The sequence below is a fragment of the Xyrauchen texanus genome, chromosome 18, assembly GCF_025860055.1.
Source record: "Xyrauchen texanus isolate HMW12.3.18 chromosome 18, RBS_HiC_50CHRs, whole genome shotgun sequence".
Lineage (NCBI taxonomy): Eukaryota > Metazoa > Chordata > Actinopteri > Cypriniformes > Catostomidae > Xyrauchen > Xyrauchen texanus.
In genome coordinates, this window is record NC_068293.1 from 44,144,633 (window position 1) to 44,164,649 (window position 20,017).

General features: G+C 40.5%; 1 protein-coding gene across 1 annotated transcript in view; it reads right to left on the bottom strand.

Moving 5' to 3' along the window:
- Positions 1-18,605, bottom strand: part of LOC127658937 (neuronal membrane glycoprotein M6-b-like) — a 51,358-nt gene extending 32,753 nt beyond the window's left edge. Inside the window, exon 1 of the mRNA XM_052148523.1 lies at positions 18,478-18,605. Coding sequence (XP_052004483.1) covers positions 18,478-18,481 — 4 coding nt within the window. The 5' untranslated portion in view covers positions 18,482-18,605. The remainder of the gene's footprint in view (positions 1-18,477) is intronic.
- Between the last annotated feature and the right edge of the window lie 1,412 nt (positions 18,606-20,017).

A 20,017-nucleotide genomic window follows, 5' to 3' on the forward strand; every position in this document is an offset into this window, starting at 1 on the left:
CCTAAACTTTGGCACTGTTTGTGCTATGGGGTGTGCTATTACCTTTCTAAGCGATCTGATTAAAGATTTTCACCTGGCAGATGATAAAATGTCACTATAACATAGACCGAGCCATCTCGAGTTATGATATGGGGCTGTTCCGCTGCACGGTACAGCTCAACTCAACTAGACTCTCGTTTTATTGGGGGGTTCCCACTGTGGATAGTACCTGGTACCTGATACTTTTTTTAGTACCTCCTCGGTCGAGGTCCCAAGCAAGCCGAGCTGATACTAAATGTGATGTCAAAATCCTGCAGATCACTGATTGGTCAGAGAGAATCGTTACTACTGGCGTCACTGGATTTTCGACACGGGACATCAACACGCTAGTTTTAAAGTTAGCAACAGCGATAGTAGTATCATTTGTTCATGCGACTTTCGAATTGTGCTGTGCGCAAAACCACGCCGTGGTCAATAAACGAGGTGCAGACGTTCCTCTCGTTAGCAATGAGCTAAATGATAAAGTCTCTCAGGAAGTGTCTCAGCTGTTGGCCGCACACGGCTACCACCGGACCTCCCAACAGTGTTACGAAAAGTTATAAAAAACTGAAGTGACTACAGAACCATCAAGGAAAAGGGGAAGTGGTTCGACCAAATGGACGCTATCTAAACCGGCGAGCAATGGGAGGGAGAGTGTGCTGGACTCGGTCACGGTGTTGTTGGAGTCCACGATGGAGGATGGTACGTTTTGTTACGTTAACTCAATACTCTGCTTGATAGCTTCACTTTATTTAGTTGAGCAGCTACTGGAAGCTTCTAAAACAACCAATTTAACTGTTACACTCGTGTAAAATCACCATGAACAACTGCTTTAAGCAGCACAATGAGCTAGTCGCTAACAGCTAGCGCTCGTGTTATTGTTTATGGTCAGTACTGTTTGTGTCGCGTTTAAGATGATGTCACGGCAGTAGAGGCGGCGTAACTATGACGATCAGCCTATAATCCCGCCCACGTTGAGGCGGCACTAAACTGCAGTGGAAATGCAAGCTCAGAAAAGTAAAGCGAGTCGAGTTGAGGCGAGCCGAACCGTAACGTGCCGTGGAAAAGTGCCAATAGAGACTTGAGGGTGAAGCAGTTGGCAAACACCCACAATGCTCTAGCAATACCCGGGCGAATAGGCCTATAGCAGATACATGGCTACATAAGATATATCTCAATATTCTTCAACATATAGACAGTATTTAATCTAATTATGTATTTGCTCTGAAATGGCATAAAAGGTTTTGTTTTAACATCAAAACTATTTGATGTGTATGATTTGTATGATTTTCCTGTATAATTAATGGTATAATTTTACATTACATTTAACAAGAGAGTCCATGTACTTTTTACAGTAAAATTACAGTAAAAAAAAAAAAATCGGTCGTTCCCACAATTCCCTGCATGACCCATCACATTTCATTATATTTAATGGGAATAGTTATGTTTCTTCTTATTTTTACTATCAGTTACGTACATTAGGGCACTCTGTTTTATATTTGATGTAGTTTAGTTAATGTTTACTGTATAGGGGGCTCTGGGTATCTCAGTGAGTATTGACGCTGACTATCACTGCTGGAGTCGCGAGTTTGAATCCAGGGTGTGCTGAGTGACTCCAGTCAGGTCTCCTTAGCAACCAAATTGGCCTGGTTGCTAGGGAGGGTAGAGTCACATGGGGTAACCTCCTCGTGGTGGTGATTAGTGGTTCTCTCAATGGGGCGTGTGGTGAGTTGTGTGTGGATCGGGAGAGTAGCATGAGCCTCCACATGCTGTGAGTCTCCACGGTGTCATGCACAACGAGTCACGTGATCAGATGCGCAGATTGACGGTCTCAGAAAAGGACGCAACTGAGACTCGTCCTCCGCCTCCCGGATTGGGGTGAGTAACCGCACCACCACAAGGACCTACTAAGAGTGACACTGAGCACTGTCTCATGTTTATTGCTCATTGCTCCTGGAAGAGCCACTATTGATGAACTTCATGTCATGTGCATGAAAAGCAGATTTGTACGTTTCATAAGGTTTATATCAAGTTTGTGACTTTTTTTTTACTGTATATTTAACAGATTTATTATTTTATTTTTTTACAGTGCCAGCATGTAATAACTATCATATAATAATCTAATAACGCTTTAGGAAATGTAGTGGCCAAATAAAAAGCGCATTTAAATCATCACGATATTGCTTAAGCTTATACTGACAGCAAAATCATTGCGATTATATCACCCCAGTCCTACTGGCAACCACCCATGACATTCTAGAAACCCCTCAGAGCACCCTAGCAACCACATGGCAACAACCAAAAAACAGTCACAACACCCCTAGTGGTTGGTACGTTCTGCACAGAGAAACACCACTAGCATTTTCTTCAAAGTAAAGTTAAAAAATATTTTATCAACCAGTTTTTAGCTTCTTACGGATGTGAATTTAGAGTCTATGGTGATTCCATGTGGTCATTCACATGGTGAGAGCTCCTCTAAGGCCAAATGAAGTGATTCAGAGGCTTTTGTCTAGTGGTAGCGACAGTAAATGAGTTCAGCACAAAGAACTATCTGTGAAGACTTGAATGTGCTCCACCCCCAGACCCCATGCCAATATCTCCAGCACATTAGACGCCCTTTAAATCCACATTCCCAATAACGTTCACTCAGACGGTTCAAACCATCCTCTTCATTTCTGTGGCAAATGAGTACAGTTGGGAGTCCAAAGGTTTGACAAACTTAAAGATCGCTGATACTTGAAAGACTTTGACTTGAAACACGATGGCATGTTTGGATGAAGAGCCTAGAAAGTTGCGAATAGTGAGAATGACGAGAATAAAGAGTGGAGGAGGATAGAGGATATTATTTCATGCAGAGTTTGACATCTAGCCAGTAAGAACGTCCAATAAACACATTTTTATCCCAATGTATCCCAAACAAATCACTTGTTATTAAAGGAATATTCCGGGTTCAATACAAGTTCAGCTCAATCAACAGCATTTATGGCGTAATATTGATCACCACAAAAATGTATTTCGACTCGTTCCTTCTTTTCTTTAAAAAAAGCACAAATGTGTGTTCCAGTGGGACACTTACAATGGAAGTCAATGGGGTACATTTTTGGAGGTTTAAAGTCAGCAATGTGACGCTTATAATTTTACAAAAGCACTTACATGAATGATTCTGTTAAAACTTGTGTGTTATTTAAGCTGTAAATATGTTTAGTCGTTTTATGGTTTGTTGACATCACATCGTCATGGCAACAAAGTTGTAAAACTGGATATAACTTTACACAGATGCAGTGAGTGATTAAATCGATTAGTTTATTAATCGGTGCTGATGGTTACTTTTTGCAACTATCGTTCTTGGCAAAATCTGTGGCAAAATTTTGTCATTTCAAAATAAGAGTCCCTGCTGTGTTTCGGGCTTGTTTATACTTAAAAGTCCCGGGTTATACACTAAATCGCTATTTTAAAAGCTGGGATTTTATTCATTTAGGACTCTTTGTCTAGAATATTTTTAATTTTTTTTGACATTACATAAATCAATTTTAAAAACTATCGGCCGATTAATCTGTTATCGGCCTTTCCGACCATATTAGTTATCATTATCAGCAAAATCCACTATTGAAACTACTGATATCATGATGTAATATTTTGGTCATACCACCCAACCCCCTACAATGCAGCAACCAATCATGTCCCTTCATTTACATGATTGACAGCCTTGTCTAATCCAAGCCTTGATTCCCCTCAACTTGCTACTCGTGTGTCCTGGTTCCCTGCAAACAGGAATGTAAATAGGTCAACCCGGAAAAAAGTATCGATTTGTTTTCACCCTTTCTCATCGATACAGTCCACACAAGAGAGTATAATGATGCTACATGGTGTCATGGAAAGAAATGTGCATTGAATCTGCCGTGTGAACTAGCAAAACAAGCAAATATGCTTTAAAGAGAATTCAATTAAAGCAATGGAGCCTACAGTGTTTCTTTTGTTGACAGTAAAAGTAATCGAATGCAAAATAAAACTACTTAAATGTGAGCGTTTGAAAGTAGCCAGCTGAAATCAAACAGTGTGTCTATCGAACTGAGACAGAGCTTGATACTGCCGGTATATTTTAGCATCGGTGCCTATTAAAATATTGAACTGAGCAGAGATTTTGTGGCACCCCTAGCCAGTCGTTGCGGCACCCTGTGCGGCGTGCGCGGAAAACCTTAATGTTAATTTATAGAGAAACACTCCAATGTTGTTTACATTGAGCCGCTTCAACTCTAATTTATGCGCTGGCTCTTCTTCTGTGAACTGGATCATAACATGCAGCATGCAAGCGACCTCTAGTGGCGGGTGACTGTATAGACAGCCTTATCAACGTCTGATTGCATGATGTTCATCCTGAAATTAATGAATCGACGATCAATAAGCTTAATCGAACAAATTATTAATGACAATTAATCACAGCCTGGGTAGCTCAGTGGTAAAAGACGCTGGCTACCACCCCTGGAATTCGCTAGTTCGAATCCCAGGGCATGCCGAGTGACTCCAGCCAGGTCTCCTTAGCAACCAAATTGGCCCGGTTGCTAGGGAGGGTAGAGTCACATGGGGTAACCTCCTCGTGGTCACTATAATGTGGTTCTCGCTCTCGGTGGGGCGTGTGGCGAGTTGTGCGTGGATGCCGCGGAGAATAGCGTGAAGCCTCCACATGCGCTACGTCTCCATGGTAGTCACGTGATAAGACGTCATCTATGTGGTAGAGAATGCAGGTTTTTGCCATCTTTTGGAGCTTTTGGATCCACGCTAAGCCCTGCCGTCTCGACACTACATTTCAGACACCGCCTTACTAGAGCTGTACAGTAAGGTTCGTGACAACATACGAGGTGATTTAAAACATAATGTGACCATCCATTTGGAGCTCTGACGTTTGCCCCATGTCATTGCTCAGCCTCACTGCACACTGGATTGATTCCTCCACTTTCGAGTTTAAGCGTGCAGTATTGCATGTGTGACGCTCTTGTTCTAACTGCTCCGTATGGGACACGAACCTAGGTCTCTGGCGTGGGAGGCAGGTGCTCTAACAAGGAGGCTAAAGGCTACATCCTCTAGCGTCAGTCGCTAGTGCACCTCTTGAGGTCAGGAGAGTGAGGTTTACACACTGCACAGCTATCTACCAGCTGGCTCCCGTTACACATGCACACATGTTTCGTGGGTCTCATACAGCCGAGCATGTAAAACAGGCCATCGAGGAGATGCTGAACACTTTGTTTACTTCGTTATATTTGTAAACAAACAAAAAAACAATCTGCAGCTCTATTATCTAGGCAAATACAAGTATGGGATCGGGACTCTGTATCAAAAATACCAAAGTCACATAATGTTCACAAGATCGGGCTGAAATGCCAACATGATGGACATTTCATTGGTTTATTCCAACCGGTCTTCGCTAACTTATAAACTATGACAAATTAATTCCGGACTTACAAAAACACAAGTGATGTTCACAAAGAGGTGGATATAAATACTGATGTTTTCACTAACATTTAGCTTGGAAAGGCCAAGGATAACCATTCAAATCTGGCCATTTAGACCACAAAACATCTTGTTGTTAGCTCTTTGCTAGCTCCTACAAGTGGCACTGAAACAATTCTTTAACCAGGGCAAGTTCTATCAATCTTATGCCTGTGAATGGGCCTTTGATGCTCAAATGTGATAAACATTGGCCATGCTTGAGCAAACACTCCCACTCCACACTGACACTTCCATATCACTTCGTATCACAATTCACAATGTCCCTCTTTGTGCCCTGTGATGATGGACAAACAGAGAGAGGAGAAGAGATTATGAACACATACCAGACGTGAACTAACCACAACTATCGACGTGATGAAGTGTGCCATGCTATCATGTTTCTTTCTTGTTGTGCCGCACGCCGGTCAAACAGCTCAGCGTGACCTTTGCTTTGAACATTCAATCGGGATACCTTGAAGATCTCACAGAGCTGGAGAAACAATATCTCACCTTCTGTTAATGCTCAGCTGACACGGTCAACCTCTATAACATATGGCAGAAACAAATTAGAAGAGGTGAAGTACTGTATAATAGCAGATTTTTTTAATTACACTAGTGGCCAAAAGTTTAGAATAATGTACAAATTTAGCTGTTTCGGAAGGAAAACTGGTTTGGAAACGTAAAAATTTAGTGTCACATGATATTTTGCCCCAATCGTTAGCCTGTGTTAATCATGATGACAAGGTATACAGCAATGAAAGCCAATTTATTGTACGTTATTATGGATTGATCTTAACGGCACATAGATCTGATGCTGCAAAGATGATAATTCCAGGAGTGCCAACACAAATTTCTCGTATCATGCACCGGTCATCCATAAGTGCAAGGAGAACAAATGAATGAACACTCTTTGCAATACATTTAATTGTGTTGATCAATTATTAACCTTAGCGGTCACCAAAGTGCTTTACACTGCGTCTCATTCAGCCATTCACACACACACACTCGCACACCAATGATGGCAGAGTAGCCATGCTAGGTGCTAGCCTGCCATTGGGAGCAACTTGGGGTTCAGTGTCTTGCCCAAGGACACTTCGGCATGTGGAGTCATGTGGGACGGGAATCGAACCGCCAACCCTGCGATTAACAGCTGACCCGCTCTACCACCTGAGCCACAGACACCTCTAGAATAGTATTAGATACTTAGTCTAAATAGAATTTAGGCAAAATTCTCTGTATTAAATAAAATAAATTGCCAATCGAAAAAAATAATAGTTAGGCCTATATATAATTGCCTTTTATTGCCTTTATACTAATGGTGCTTTCACATAAAATGCAAAGAAAATGTTCGCCTTGCTTTGCTCGCGATGAGTGTTTAAACTCGCGCTTCTCTTCCGGAAAAGGACAGGAGGAGGGGCTTCTACGACTTGGTTCATAGTAAAGTTCAACCAATAGCTGGAATCAAGTAGTCGCGCATATTTTCAGAACTTACCAGGTCGTCCAACTTCCTCGCTCACTTTCCTCCAAGCGTTGTCTTTATTCGTCCGGTCGCTGTACATGTATGATGTTGTGTCGTACAATTCCAGGTGCCCACACACCGCTACAACAATGTTTTCATCCATTTTTCCAGATTTCTTCTGCTACTACATCAGTACATCAGTGACATCCGGACAATCTCAATGCTGATAGGCTTTCGTGACAACGCAAATTTCAACTCACGCAAATACGCGAATGAAGCGATTTTGCACGTTCGAGTCGCGCCATTTGCTTCATAAAAATTTCGTCTATTTGCGTCGAATTTGTATGTAATTGCACCGTGTGAAACGCTCGCTTGATGTTGTATGTGAACCAGAAGTTTCCCCCACTACTTGGTGCACGTTGCCAGCTTGAACAGGGCCATGACGATTCACTTTCGGGTCGTAACCGATGGCAACGTGCGATATGCGCAACATAAGGACCGATACAGTCCTATCAGAAGAGCAACTGCTCACTTTTGACTGCAATTCTTCTTCTAATTGCATTTATTTGTTAATTAAAATGACAGTAATCTGACTAATTTCAATGAATAGTCTCAATAATCTCCCCATTTTACCAAAACTTCAGAGGATTGCGGCACAGGTGGTAGAGCGGGTCGGCCACTAATCGTAGGGTTGGTGGTTTGATACCCGGCCCACGTGACTCCACATGCCGAAGTGTCCTTGGGCAAGACGCTGAACCCCAAGTTGCTCCCAATGGAAGGCTAGCGCCTTGCATGACAGCTCTACCATCATTGGTGTGTGAATGTGAGTGTGAAATGGTGAATGAGTCACAATGTAAAGCGCTTTGAATACCCTTAAGGCTTAAAAAGGCGCTGTATAAGTGCAGAACATTTAGGATAAAATTAGGGACATCTGGGAGGCGAATTAGTGATATACACACATCTGTATGGAAATGGCTTAAGGGCAGATTTATTTTGCGATAAACCAAAACTTATGTGACAAAGTGATTTTTAGGTATGACGTCATCACGCACGCCATTTTTAATCGATAAAAGTCCATTTGAATGAAAACAGGCAGAAGACGGCAAATTTATTTTTATGCATTTTCACTTTGTCGAAAACAAATCAAAACAACATTTTCACATTAGTAATGTCCTGACTCCTGACTAGATACATTGTGATCAGATGAATGTACCAATTTCTTTCCATAATAGCTAAAGCTGAACATTATTCCAAACTTTTAGCCATCAGTGTATATACATTAAAAATGTGACACAGAAACCCAGAAATGCTCTGAAAGCCACAAGTCTCAAAAAGTTATGTTTCAAAGTTAAAGATGATAACACAAAAAATAAAGGTCCTGCATGCTTTGTTCTACGTCTAGCCATATTTCCAATATATGTTTGGCTAAAGAAGTATTTGGCTATATATATATATATATATATATATATATATATGTTGGCACTCCACACAAACTCAATAGTTCAGTTCGCTTGTAACATGCATTGAGAACAACACAAGATGCGCATTTCACTAGATATCGAAAGAGAAGTGAATTAAACTATTGTGAATTAGCCTACAAACACTCTTCTAGAGTCCTCAAATAATAAAAGCCCGAATCATAATAAAAGCCCTCAGAAATACGAACGGAAATGTATTTTATAATGATATGTAATTATTATTATTATTTTACAAATGACAAAAACACGATGCATTTCTGCTCCTGTCACAAACTATTATAGAACGTTTTATTCAACACTAATAACATTTGGATGGTACAGTACTCAGTTAATGTGCTCCATCTTGCACATTAATACCAGAAACATGCATTAAGAAGTAAATAGGGTTAATTTTGATAAACACACTGGCACACATAAATGGGCATTAATAGACACAATGCTTCTGACAAATAGACTGATGAAATCTTTACCACCAAACTTGACAAACTATAATACAACCACTAAACCAAACAATATAAATGCAACCGCACCCATGAAACTTTAAAATATATCAACTCTCCTGTGACCCAAATCATAACATTTCATTACAAGCCAACATGATTACTTGTGCTGTTCTGAATGTTGTAAACACTCAGAAATGCAAAGGCTAAAAACTTTCCGAGAGTCCATTATGTTGATGCTGATACTGCAAGAAAATGAAAACCGTGGAAAACTTTGATCCCTTGCTGAGGTTACGGTTCAACTCATGATTAGTTGATTAGTCCCACTAACGAGCTGTATTCACAAGGCAGTGCTAAACTAAGAAGGCTATTTAATTGTCTCATTGAAGAAGCAGCTATTATAAACTGTTATTTAGGCCTATATTGCAAAGCTGGTTCTCGCCACCTCCTTGCCCCTTATCCCGCTTTACATTGGTGCCAAAACCCGGGAGGGAAGAGGGATGCCCGTCGCGGAGTCCTCAATACTGCAGTCCACCCAGGGGAGCGCTACTGCCATCCGCCAGGGGACGGAGTAGCCCGACCGCCCAGACGAGGTGAACAGCCGCCATCCACGAGGCGAGTGGGGACTGGACTCCCCGACCCCCAGGAGCGATGGAGCCGCTGCCAGGGGTGGAGGAGTGCCCTGCCGTCCCCCAGAAACACGGAGGGGGTCGAGAGGACCGCCGTCCGAGAGGGGAGGAGGGAAGTGTCTCCCCGACCGCCTGGAGCGGTAGGCCCACTGCCAGGGGCGGAGGAGTGTCCCCATGTGTCGCTGGGAACGCGGAGGTGCATTCTGTCCACCGGGGGTCATAGGTCTGACTCCTGTCCGCCCGGGGATGAGCGGCTGCGTCCGCCTGATAGGGTGGGGGAGTGATCGAGGACCACGTGACGGTGCATCAGAGAACCGGTGAGTGAGTTATTTTTTTCTTCTCTCTCTCCTCTCTCTCTCTGTCACTCTGTGTTGGCCTTTGTCCTTTGCCTATTTTGATTGTTGTTGTCTTTACCCACCTGCCTCCTCCCAGGTCGAGAAAGGCGGGGATGACCCACCGGCAGACAGGGTGCAAGGCACGCTCCCTCGGAGAGGAGGGGATGTAGATCATGCCGTGGGCTCCACGGCCTGAGGCAATGGGCGGGGCCGGGCTGGAACAACGTACGCCCGGTCCCCTATCAGCCTGATGTAGGCGCGTGAGGGATAAAGGCAGCTGGTGCCGATGGTTCGAGAGAGAATGACATGGAGCTGCTCTGTGTTTATGTTTGGGTGTTTTTCGTTCAGTTTATTATTAAAACTACTATTTATATTGCCAAGCCGGTTCTCGCCTCCTCCTTGCCCCTTAACCCGCTTTCCAGCAAGCTTTAATTTTCACGACTTTCAGTTTCGTTAATGGTTCTCAACACTGCAGACTTCCATTGATGCGGAAAGAACACCATCCTAAAATACTCTCTGGGCTACCATTCAGCCCCACCCCAACAGCGTTATTGAATGACCAGTGTAATCCGACTCCCAAACAATTGACTCTTATGACTCGGTTCTTTTTCATTTACAGCACGAAACAAAACAAACTGGTCAAAAAGACTCACAAGTTTGTATCTGTCAATACACAATATTCTGTAGGAAACACCACTATGCACGGATAAAAAACAAAAGCACACATTCAGAAAGAATAAAACTAACTTAGAGTAACAGTAAGGCCTGTGAGTTTGTCAAAGCCACCATACTATGGATAAGATGCAGCTGCGATGCAGGGCGAACTTCATTGAAGGAGGCCCCTCTTTCATGCATTACTTGTCTCAGGACGTCCCAGCTCACTGGAGCTACTTCAACACTAACAGTCTCTGGAGTCGCACAAAGACGCGGCAGATGAATTAGACACACAAAGCCAACGCTGAGAGAGAGAACAAACCAAAGCTCTCACATGTTCTCACACGGTCAGCTGCGGCGGGGCAAATCAGCTCTGTTTTGCTGAAAATTTCGGAAGTACTCAGAACACACGGTTCAGTTCATCCCTTGGGTTGAAAACAACGTCGACTTAACAAGGAAATGCTTGTGAACTTTGATGCATAAATGAAAACAAGATGTTGGCGATTAAAGGAATAGTTCTGTCATCATATATTCACTCTTGTTTCAACTGTACAGTCATCATATGGAAAAGAGCTACGTGATGATTCTTCCAATATTCTTCTTTTGTGTACCATGGAATAGGCAAGAGCATACAGGTTTAGAACTAAGAGTAAATTTGACAGAATTGCCTTTATCTGGCTGAATTATTTCTTTAAAGTTATGTGTAGCTGCTGTGCTAAAACTAAGCAGTGAAAAAGAGGTTAATAGCATAACAAAATGATGAGACATAGTTTATCAGATTCCTGAGGTTTGAATGCGAACACACACACACACACACACACACACACACACACACAGAGAGAAAGAGAGAGTGTATCTATGTCTCAATGCTCACCCATCTGGCCTAAAGCCCTTCTAAAGGTCCCACAGGCCATAATTCAGTCGGGAGCATTTAAATAGCGATAAACATGTGTGTAAGTGGCGCCTCTTCTGCATGCTTCAATGAGGGAACTCAGAGAGCCAACGCAGATTGGATTGAGAACAACTTCACATGCTTTTCTCTTCAAAACTACCAAAACTATGCAAAATGTATAGGACGTATTATAAGACTCTCTACATTTAAATGAAGATACCAGCAGTCAACCTGTAGATAACTCATGGTTCTTAGTTCTTAGCTAGTGGCTCTTTCCGAGTATGAGTATGAGTACCGATACTTCCGAGTATGAGTATGAGTACCGATACTTCCGAGTATAAGTAAGAGTACAGATACTTCAGAATATGAGTACCGATACTTCCGGGTATGAATATCAGTACCGATACTTCCGAATATGAGCACCGATACTTCCGAGTGTGAGTATGAGTACAGATACTTCCAAGTATGAGTACCGATACTTCCGGGTATGAGTATGAGTACAGATACTTCCGAGTATGAGTACCGATACTTCCGGGTATGAGTATGAATACAGATACTTCCGAGTATGAGTACCGATAATTCCGGGTATGCATACTGATACTTCCGGGTATGCGTTTGAGTACCGATACTTCCGAGTATGAGTACCGATACTTCCGAGTATGAGTACCGTTACTTACGAGTATGAGTAAGAGTACAGATACTTACGAGTATGAGTACCGATACTTCCGAGTATGAGTATGAGTACCGATACTTCCGAGTATAAGTAAGAGTACAGATACTTCAGAATATGAGTACCGATACTTCCGGGTATGAATATCAGTACCGATACTTCCGAATATGAGCACCGATACTTCCGAGTGTGAGTATGAGTACAGATACTTCCAAGTATGAGTACCGATACTTCCGGGTATGAGTATGAGTACAGATACTTCCGAGTATGAGTACCGATACTTCCGGGTATGAGTATGAATACAGATACTTCCGAGTATGAGTACCGATAATTCCGGGTATGCATACTGATACTTCCGGGTATGCGTTTGAGTACCGATACTTCCGAGTATGAGTACCGATACTTCCGAGTATGAGTACCGTTACTTACGAGTATGAGTAAGAGTACAGATACTTCCGAGTATGAGTATGAGTATCGATACTTACGAGTATGAGTATGAGTACAGATACTTACGAGTATGAGTACCGATACTCCGGGTGTAAGTACCGATACTTCAGAGTATGAGTATGAGTACAGATACTTCCGAATATGAGTACCAATACTTCCGAGTATGAGTATGAGTATCGATACTTCCGGGTATGAATATGAGTACCGATACTTCCGGGTATGAATATGAGTATCGATACTTCTGGGTATGAGTAACGATACTTCCGAGTATGAGTACCGATACTTCCGAATATGAGTACCAATACTTCCGAGTATGAGTGTGAGTATCGATACTTCCGAGTATGAGTATGAGTACAGATACTTCCGAGTATGAGTACCAATACTTCCGGGTATGCATACCGATACTTCCGGGTATGAGTACAGATACTTCTGATTATGAGTGCCGATAATTCCGAGTATGAGTACCAATACTTCCGAGTATGAGTATGAGGACAGATACTTCTGAGTATGAGTACCGATACTTCCGGGTATGAGTATGAGTACCGATACTTTCGAATATGAGTACCGATGCTTCAGAGTATGAGTACCGATACTTACGAGTATGAGTGCCGATACTTCCGAGTATGCATACCGATACTTCCGAGTATGAGTATAGATACTTCCGAGTATGTGTACCGATACTTCCGGGTATGCGTACCGATACTTCCGGGTATGCGTATGAGTACCAATACTTCCGAGTATGATTACCGATGCTTTCAAGTATGAGTACCGATACTTCCAAGTATGAGAACCGATCCTTTCGAGTACGAGTATGAGTACCGATAACAATAATGACATCTGGGGGTTTTTGTGAATTCCATATCAACAATTTATATAAATATTATCATCAAAATTGTGTTTAAATAAATGAATTAATTAAAACTTTAATCAAATGAAAATATAGCAATTCATTTTCAACATGATATTGTACTATTTTTATTAAATTATGTTCTTTTATACAGAACCTCACAGCACAGATGTGAGATACTGCTTAAATATAATATATAATTACTATTGATTTATTATTAGTAGTAGTAGTCATAGTATTACAGAGAATATAACATAGCTATACAGTAGTGATATATTTCTGTCGTACATTTTTCCATTTAAATCGAGCTTTTATTTTGAAGCACTTTCCGTTAATGTGTTTTTAGACAGGTAGCCAGTCGCTACATGACCAATGTGATTATTTAAGCACAAAGGTCTGCTATTTATTTAAATAAATATGTAGTCTGTATGTGCCTCGTGCTATTAAGTGAATGAGCACTCTATTCACTGTCATCTGCTACAAACAGAGCATGTGATGCGCAATTCCAATACTAGTTTCGGGACATAGTTTCTATCTTTCAATTTAAAGACATTTGTGTTTTTTTACAATAAATAATTTTGTAATTGTGTTGGGTGACCACTAGCCAATGTGCAGTAAGAGAGTGCTGAAACAAAACTAGTTCTGAGCCAATGACTGGACTCACTGATGGGTTATATCATATGTATAATTTAAATCACGACATGCAGATTTAATTTGACTTTGCATTAGCACAAATTAATTTGCTCATTGCGAGCAAATAATTACAATGAGGAAAGTTAGTTCAGATAACTCACATGCAAGAGTTACAAAACAGATGTGACACTGGAAAACTCTTTTTTCTTCTACTTCAAACATAATCACAGGACATAGATTTGCTGTCATTATTGCCAATGGAAGAGTCCCTAATAAAGCCACACGGTTGTTATACTGAATTCCTACAAAAATAATTAAATACTAGGCTACATACTACAGTCTACTCTTGCTGCATACTACAGTCTACTCTTGCTACATACTACAGTCTACTCTTGCTACATACTACAGTCTACTCTTGCTGCATACTACAGTCTACCCTTGCTACATACTACAGTCTACTCTTAAAACATACTACAGTCTACTCTTAAAACATACTACAGTCTACTCTTGCTGCATACTACAATCTATTCTCACTACACACTACAGTCTACTCTCGCTACATACTACAGTATACTCTTGTTGCATACTACAGTCTACTCTTAAAACATACTACAGTCTACTCTTGCTGCATACTACAGTCTACTCTTAAAACATACTACAGTCTACTCTTGCTGCATACTACAATCTATTCTCACTACACACTACAGTCTACTCTCGCTACATACTACAGTATACTCTTGTTGCATACTACAGTCTACCCTTGCTACATACTACAGTCTACTCTTAAAACATACTACAGTCTACTCTTGCTGCATACTACAATCTATTCTCACTACACACTACAGTCTACTCTCTCTACATACTACAGTATACTCTTGTTGCATACTACAGTCTACTCTTGCTGCATACTACAGTCTATTCACGCTGCATACTACAGTCTACTCTTAAAACATACTACAGTCTACCCTTGCTACATACTACAGTCTACTCTTAAAACATACTACAGTCTACCCTTGCTACATACTACAGTCTACTCTTGCTACATACTACAGTCTACTCTTGCTGCATACTACAGTCTACTCTTGCTGCATACTACAGTCTACTCTTGCTGCATACTACAGTCTACTCTTGCTGCATACTACAGTCTACTCTTGCTGCATACTACAGTCTACTCTTGCTGCATACTACAGTCTACTCTTGCTACATACTACAGTCTACTCTTGCTACATACTACAGTCTACTCTTGCTGCATACTACAGTCTACTCTTGCTGCATACTACAGTCTACTCTTGCTGCATACTACAGTCTACTCTTGCTGCATACTAGTCTACTCTTGCTACATACTACAGTCTACTCTTGCTACATACTACAGTCTACTCTTGCTGCATACTACAGTCTACTCTTGCTGCATACTACAGTCTACTCTTGCTACATACTACAGTCTACTCTTGCTACATACTACAGTCTACTCTTAAAACATACTACAGTCTACCCTTGCTACATACTACAGTCTACTCTTAAAACATACTACAGTCTACCCTTGCTACATACTACAGTCTACTCTTGCTACATACTACAGTCTACTCTTGCTGCATACTACAGTCTACCCTTGCGACATACTACAGTCTAGCCTTGCGACATACTACAGTCTACCCTTGCTACATACTACAGTCTACTCTTAAAACATACTACAGTCTACCCTTGCTACATACTACTGTCTACTCTTAAAACATACTACAGTCTACCCTTGCTACATACTACAGTCTACTCTTGCTACATACTACAGTCTACTCTTGCTGCATACTACAGTCTACTCTTAAAACATACTACAGTCTACCCTTGCTACATACTACAGTCTACTCTTAAAACATACTACAGTCTACCCTTGCAACATACTACAGTCTACTCTTGCTACATACTACAGTCTACTCTTGCTGCATACTACAGTCTACTCTCGCTACATACTACAGTCAACTCTCGCTACATACTACAGTCTAATCTCGCTACATACTACAGTCTACTCTCGCTACATACTACAGTCTACTCTCGCTGCATACTACAGTCTACCCTTGCTACATACTACAGTCTACTCTTAAAACATACTACAGTCTACCCTTGCTACATACTACAGTCTACTCTTGCTACATACTACAGTCTACACTTGCTGCATACTACAGTCTACTCTTGCTGCATACTACAGTCTACTCTAGCTGCATACTACAGTCTACTCTTGCAACATACTACAGTCTACTCTTGCTGCATACTACAGTCTACTCTTGCTGCATACTACAGTCTACTCTTAAAACATACTACAGTCTACCCTTGCTACATACTACAGTCTACTCTTGCTACATACTACAGTCTACTCTTGCTACATACTACAGTCTACTCTTGCTGCATACTACAGTCTACTCTTGCTGCATACTACAGTCTACTCTTGCTGCATACTACAGTCTACTCTTGCTACATACTACAGTCTACTCTTGCTGCATACTACAGTCTACTCTTGCTACATACTACAGTCTACTCTTGCTGCATACTACAGTCTACTCTTGCTGCATACTACAGTCTACTCTTGCTGCATACTACAGTCTACTCTTGCTGCATACTACAGTATACTCTTGCTACTAACTACAGTATACTATTGCTACATACTACAGTCTACTCTTGCTGCATACTACAGTCTACTCTTGCTGCATACTACAGTCTACTCTTGCTACATACTACAGTCTACCCTTGCTGCATACTACAATCTATTCTCACTACACACTAGTCTACTCTCGCTACATACTACAGTATACTCTTGTTGCATACTACAGTCTATTCTCGCTGCATACTACAGTATACACTTGCTACACGCTACAGTCTAATCTTGCTACATATACATACTACACATACTCTTGCTATATCCTACAGTCTACTCTTCCTGCATACTGCAGCATAATCTTGCTACATATACATACTACAGTATACTCTTGCAACATACTAGGAAATACTCTTGCTATATACTACCGTCTACTTTTGCTACATACTACAGTCTACCCTTGCTGCATACTACAGTCTATTCTCGCTACACACTACAGTCTATTCTCGCTGCATACTACAGTATACTCTTGTTGCATACTACAATCTACTCTTGCTGCATACTACAGTCTACTCCTGCTGCATACTACAGTCTAATCCTGCTGCATACTACAGTCTACTCTTGCTGCATACTACAGTCTAATCCTGCTGCATACTACAGTCTACTCTTGCTGCATACTACAGTCTACTCCTGCTGCATACTACAGTCTATTCCTGCTGCATACTACAGTCTACTCTTGCTACGTACTACAGTCTACTCTTGCTACATACTACAGTCTACTCTTGCTACATAGTACAGTCTACTCTTGCTACATAGTACAGTCTACTCTTGCTACATACTACAGTATACACTTTCTGCATACTACAGTCTACTCTTGCTACATACTACAGTATACACTTGCTGCATACTACAGTATACACTTGCTACGTACTACAGTCTACTCTTGCTACGTACTACAGTCTACTCTTGCTACATACTACAGTCTACTCTTGCTACATACTACAGTCTACTCTTGCTACATACTACAGTATACACTTGCTGCATACTACAGTCTACTCTTGCTACATACTACAGTATACACTTGCTGCATACTACAGTCTACTATTGCTACATTCTACAGTCTACTCTTGCTACATACTACAGTCTACTCTTGCTACATACTACAGTATACACTTGCTGCATACTACAGTCTTCTCTTTCTACGTACTAGTCTACTCTTGCTATGTACTACAGTCTACTCTTGCTACATACTACAGTCTACTCTTGCTACATACTACAGTATACACTTGCTGCATACTACAGTCTTCTCTTTCTACGTACTACAGTCTACTCTTGCTACATACTACAGTCTACACTTGCTACATACTACAGTCTACTCTTGCTGCATACTACAGTCTACTCTTGCTGCATACTACAGTCTACTCTTGCTGCATACTACAGTCTACTCTTGCTGCATACTACAGTCTACTCTTGCTACATACTACAGTCTACTCTTGCTATATACTACAGTCTACTCTTGCTACATACTACAGTCTACTCTTGCTACATACTACAGTCTACTCTTGCTATATACTACAGTCTACTCTTGTTTAATAAAAGTTTCGCTCATTGTGCTATTTTATATGCAGCTGATGTGAGTGAAATCCATTTAGTATAATCCATAATCTCACTTAGAAGCCCAGTTACCTCTCCAGACTTATGCTGACCTGAGTTAAATACATAGAAACACACAGACTTCGCAAAGAAAGAACGAACTAATTATTTCTCAAAAAGTTGTCGCGCGTCCTGTTGCACAGTTCAGGTAAACTGTCACAGTCTGAGGAGGGAGGAAAGCGTCCATAAATGGTTAAACTGTAAAACTAAAGCGTGACGGACATTTAATAACGTCTGTTTGTACGTTTACATACCCATTTCCAAGCGTCCCAGGACTTCTGTAGCAGTCGCATCAACTGTGGAGAGTTTAACGGGAACGCTTATTCCGCGAGCTCTGACTGCAGGATCTGCACGCGCACGTGACGTCAGCAGCAGGGATGAACCGCCCCTTCAAACAGGAACGCCCTCTTTATCCGTTATGTGCTAGAATAACAATAATAATAACAAAAATAATCATAATAATAATATATATATTATTATGGATCAGATAAATTAAATTCATTAAAATGTAATTAAACTACATTACAACTGATGAAGTGCAATTTAGTTTGCGGGCTAAAATTAATTGGATTAAAATTAACTAAAATTAATTTGTTAATCAATAATTAAAAACAATAATAAACTTACTCTATTAAAGTATGATTTAATGTTAAGTCAATGGTTTATTTTCATTTTCAAATTTTACGTTTTATGTGTATTAACACCAACAGTTTGCCACGATAAAATGTGCATTCATTTTTATGTGACTTATTAATTTTATTGTTTACATTATCACAATCACTATCACAATTTTTATATTCCAGTGTAGTGCTACGTACACGAAAAAAAATAAAATTAAAATAAATAAATATAAATATACATATATATATATATTAAGATTTACCCCTTTTAATTTCATAACAAAACGAAAAACTGAATGAAAAAATCATTAACAAAATCAAATAGAATCCAAACTAAATATGTTTATTAATATAATTAAGTAAATAAATGTCACAATTCACTTTGATGTAATTTTGTTGTGCAGTTGAAATGTGTAAATCTTAAAAATAGGATTTTTTTATTTTTTTTTAAAGTGTCCACAAAAACACAACAAATGGTTTGATAAAATATGCTGAAATAAAAAGTGTCTGGTTCAGTTGGTGTAAGTAATTTTGGATTAAATTGTACCTATTAGCTGACCAATTTATTGATTTGGATGACACTTTGGTGAGAAATTAGAAAAGTCTTCTGTTGAATAGTTTATTATTATAATTATTATCATTTCTACTAAAGTAAAGTTGAGCTGTAATCTCATCACTGTTCAGTTCAGTGCTCGAGGATCCAGAGAACTGCCATTTGGTATCCAAGGAGCCTGAAATCCCCAAACTGCAACTCCTTTCAGTAGATGCCAAATGGCTTTAGTGAATGGAAAATCTTAGAATCAGAGAAAGTGAAGGCAGGATTCCCAGGAACAGTTTTTTCAGGGTCTAAATTTTTTTTTAAGCCTGTGCAACATGAACCTCACAAAGAAATCAGAAAAATGTCAAGATCTTTGGCACATGTTTTATATTAAATTATGCAAGTATTGTAGAGTCAGCGAACAATAAGAGAATGAACAGATGAGGTCAGGAGCTGATAGAGCTGGAGCGTACAGACAAACTGCTTGATTAAATAGCATAAACAACCAAAAAAACATCTGTGAATAGTGCATGTAGGGTATCATAAATATTGCAACTTGCAGTAAATCATTTGCATTTGTTCTCAAAATGACATTTGCATTTGTCCCAGAAGCTGACAGATGGAAAACAGTTCTGC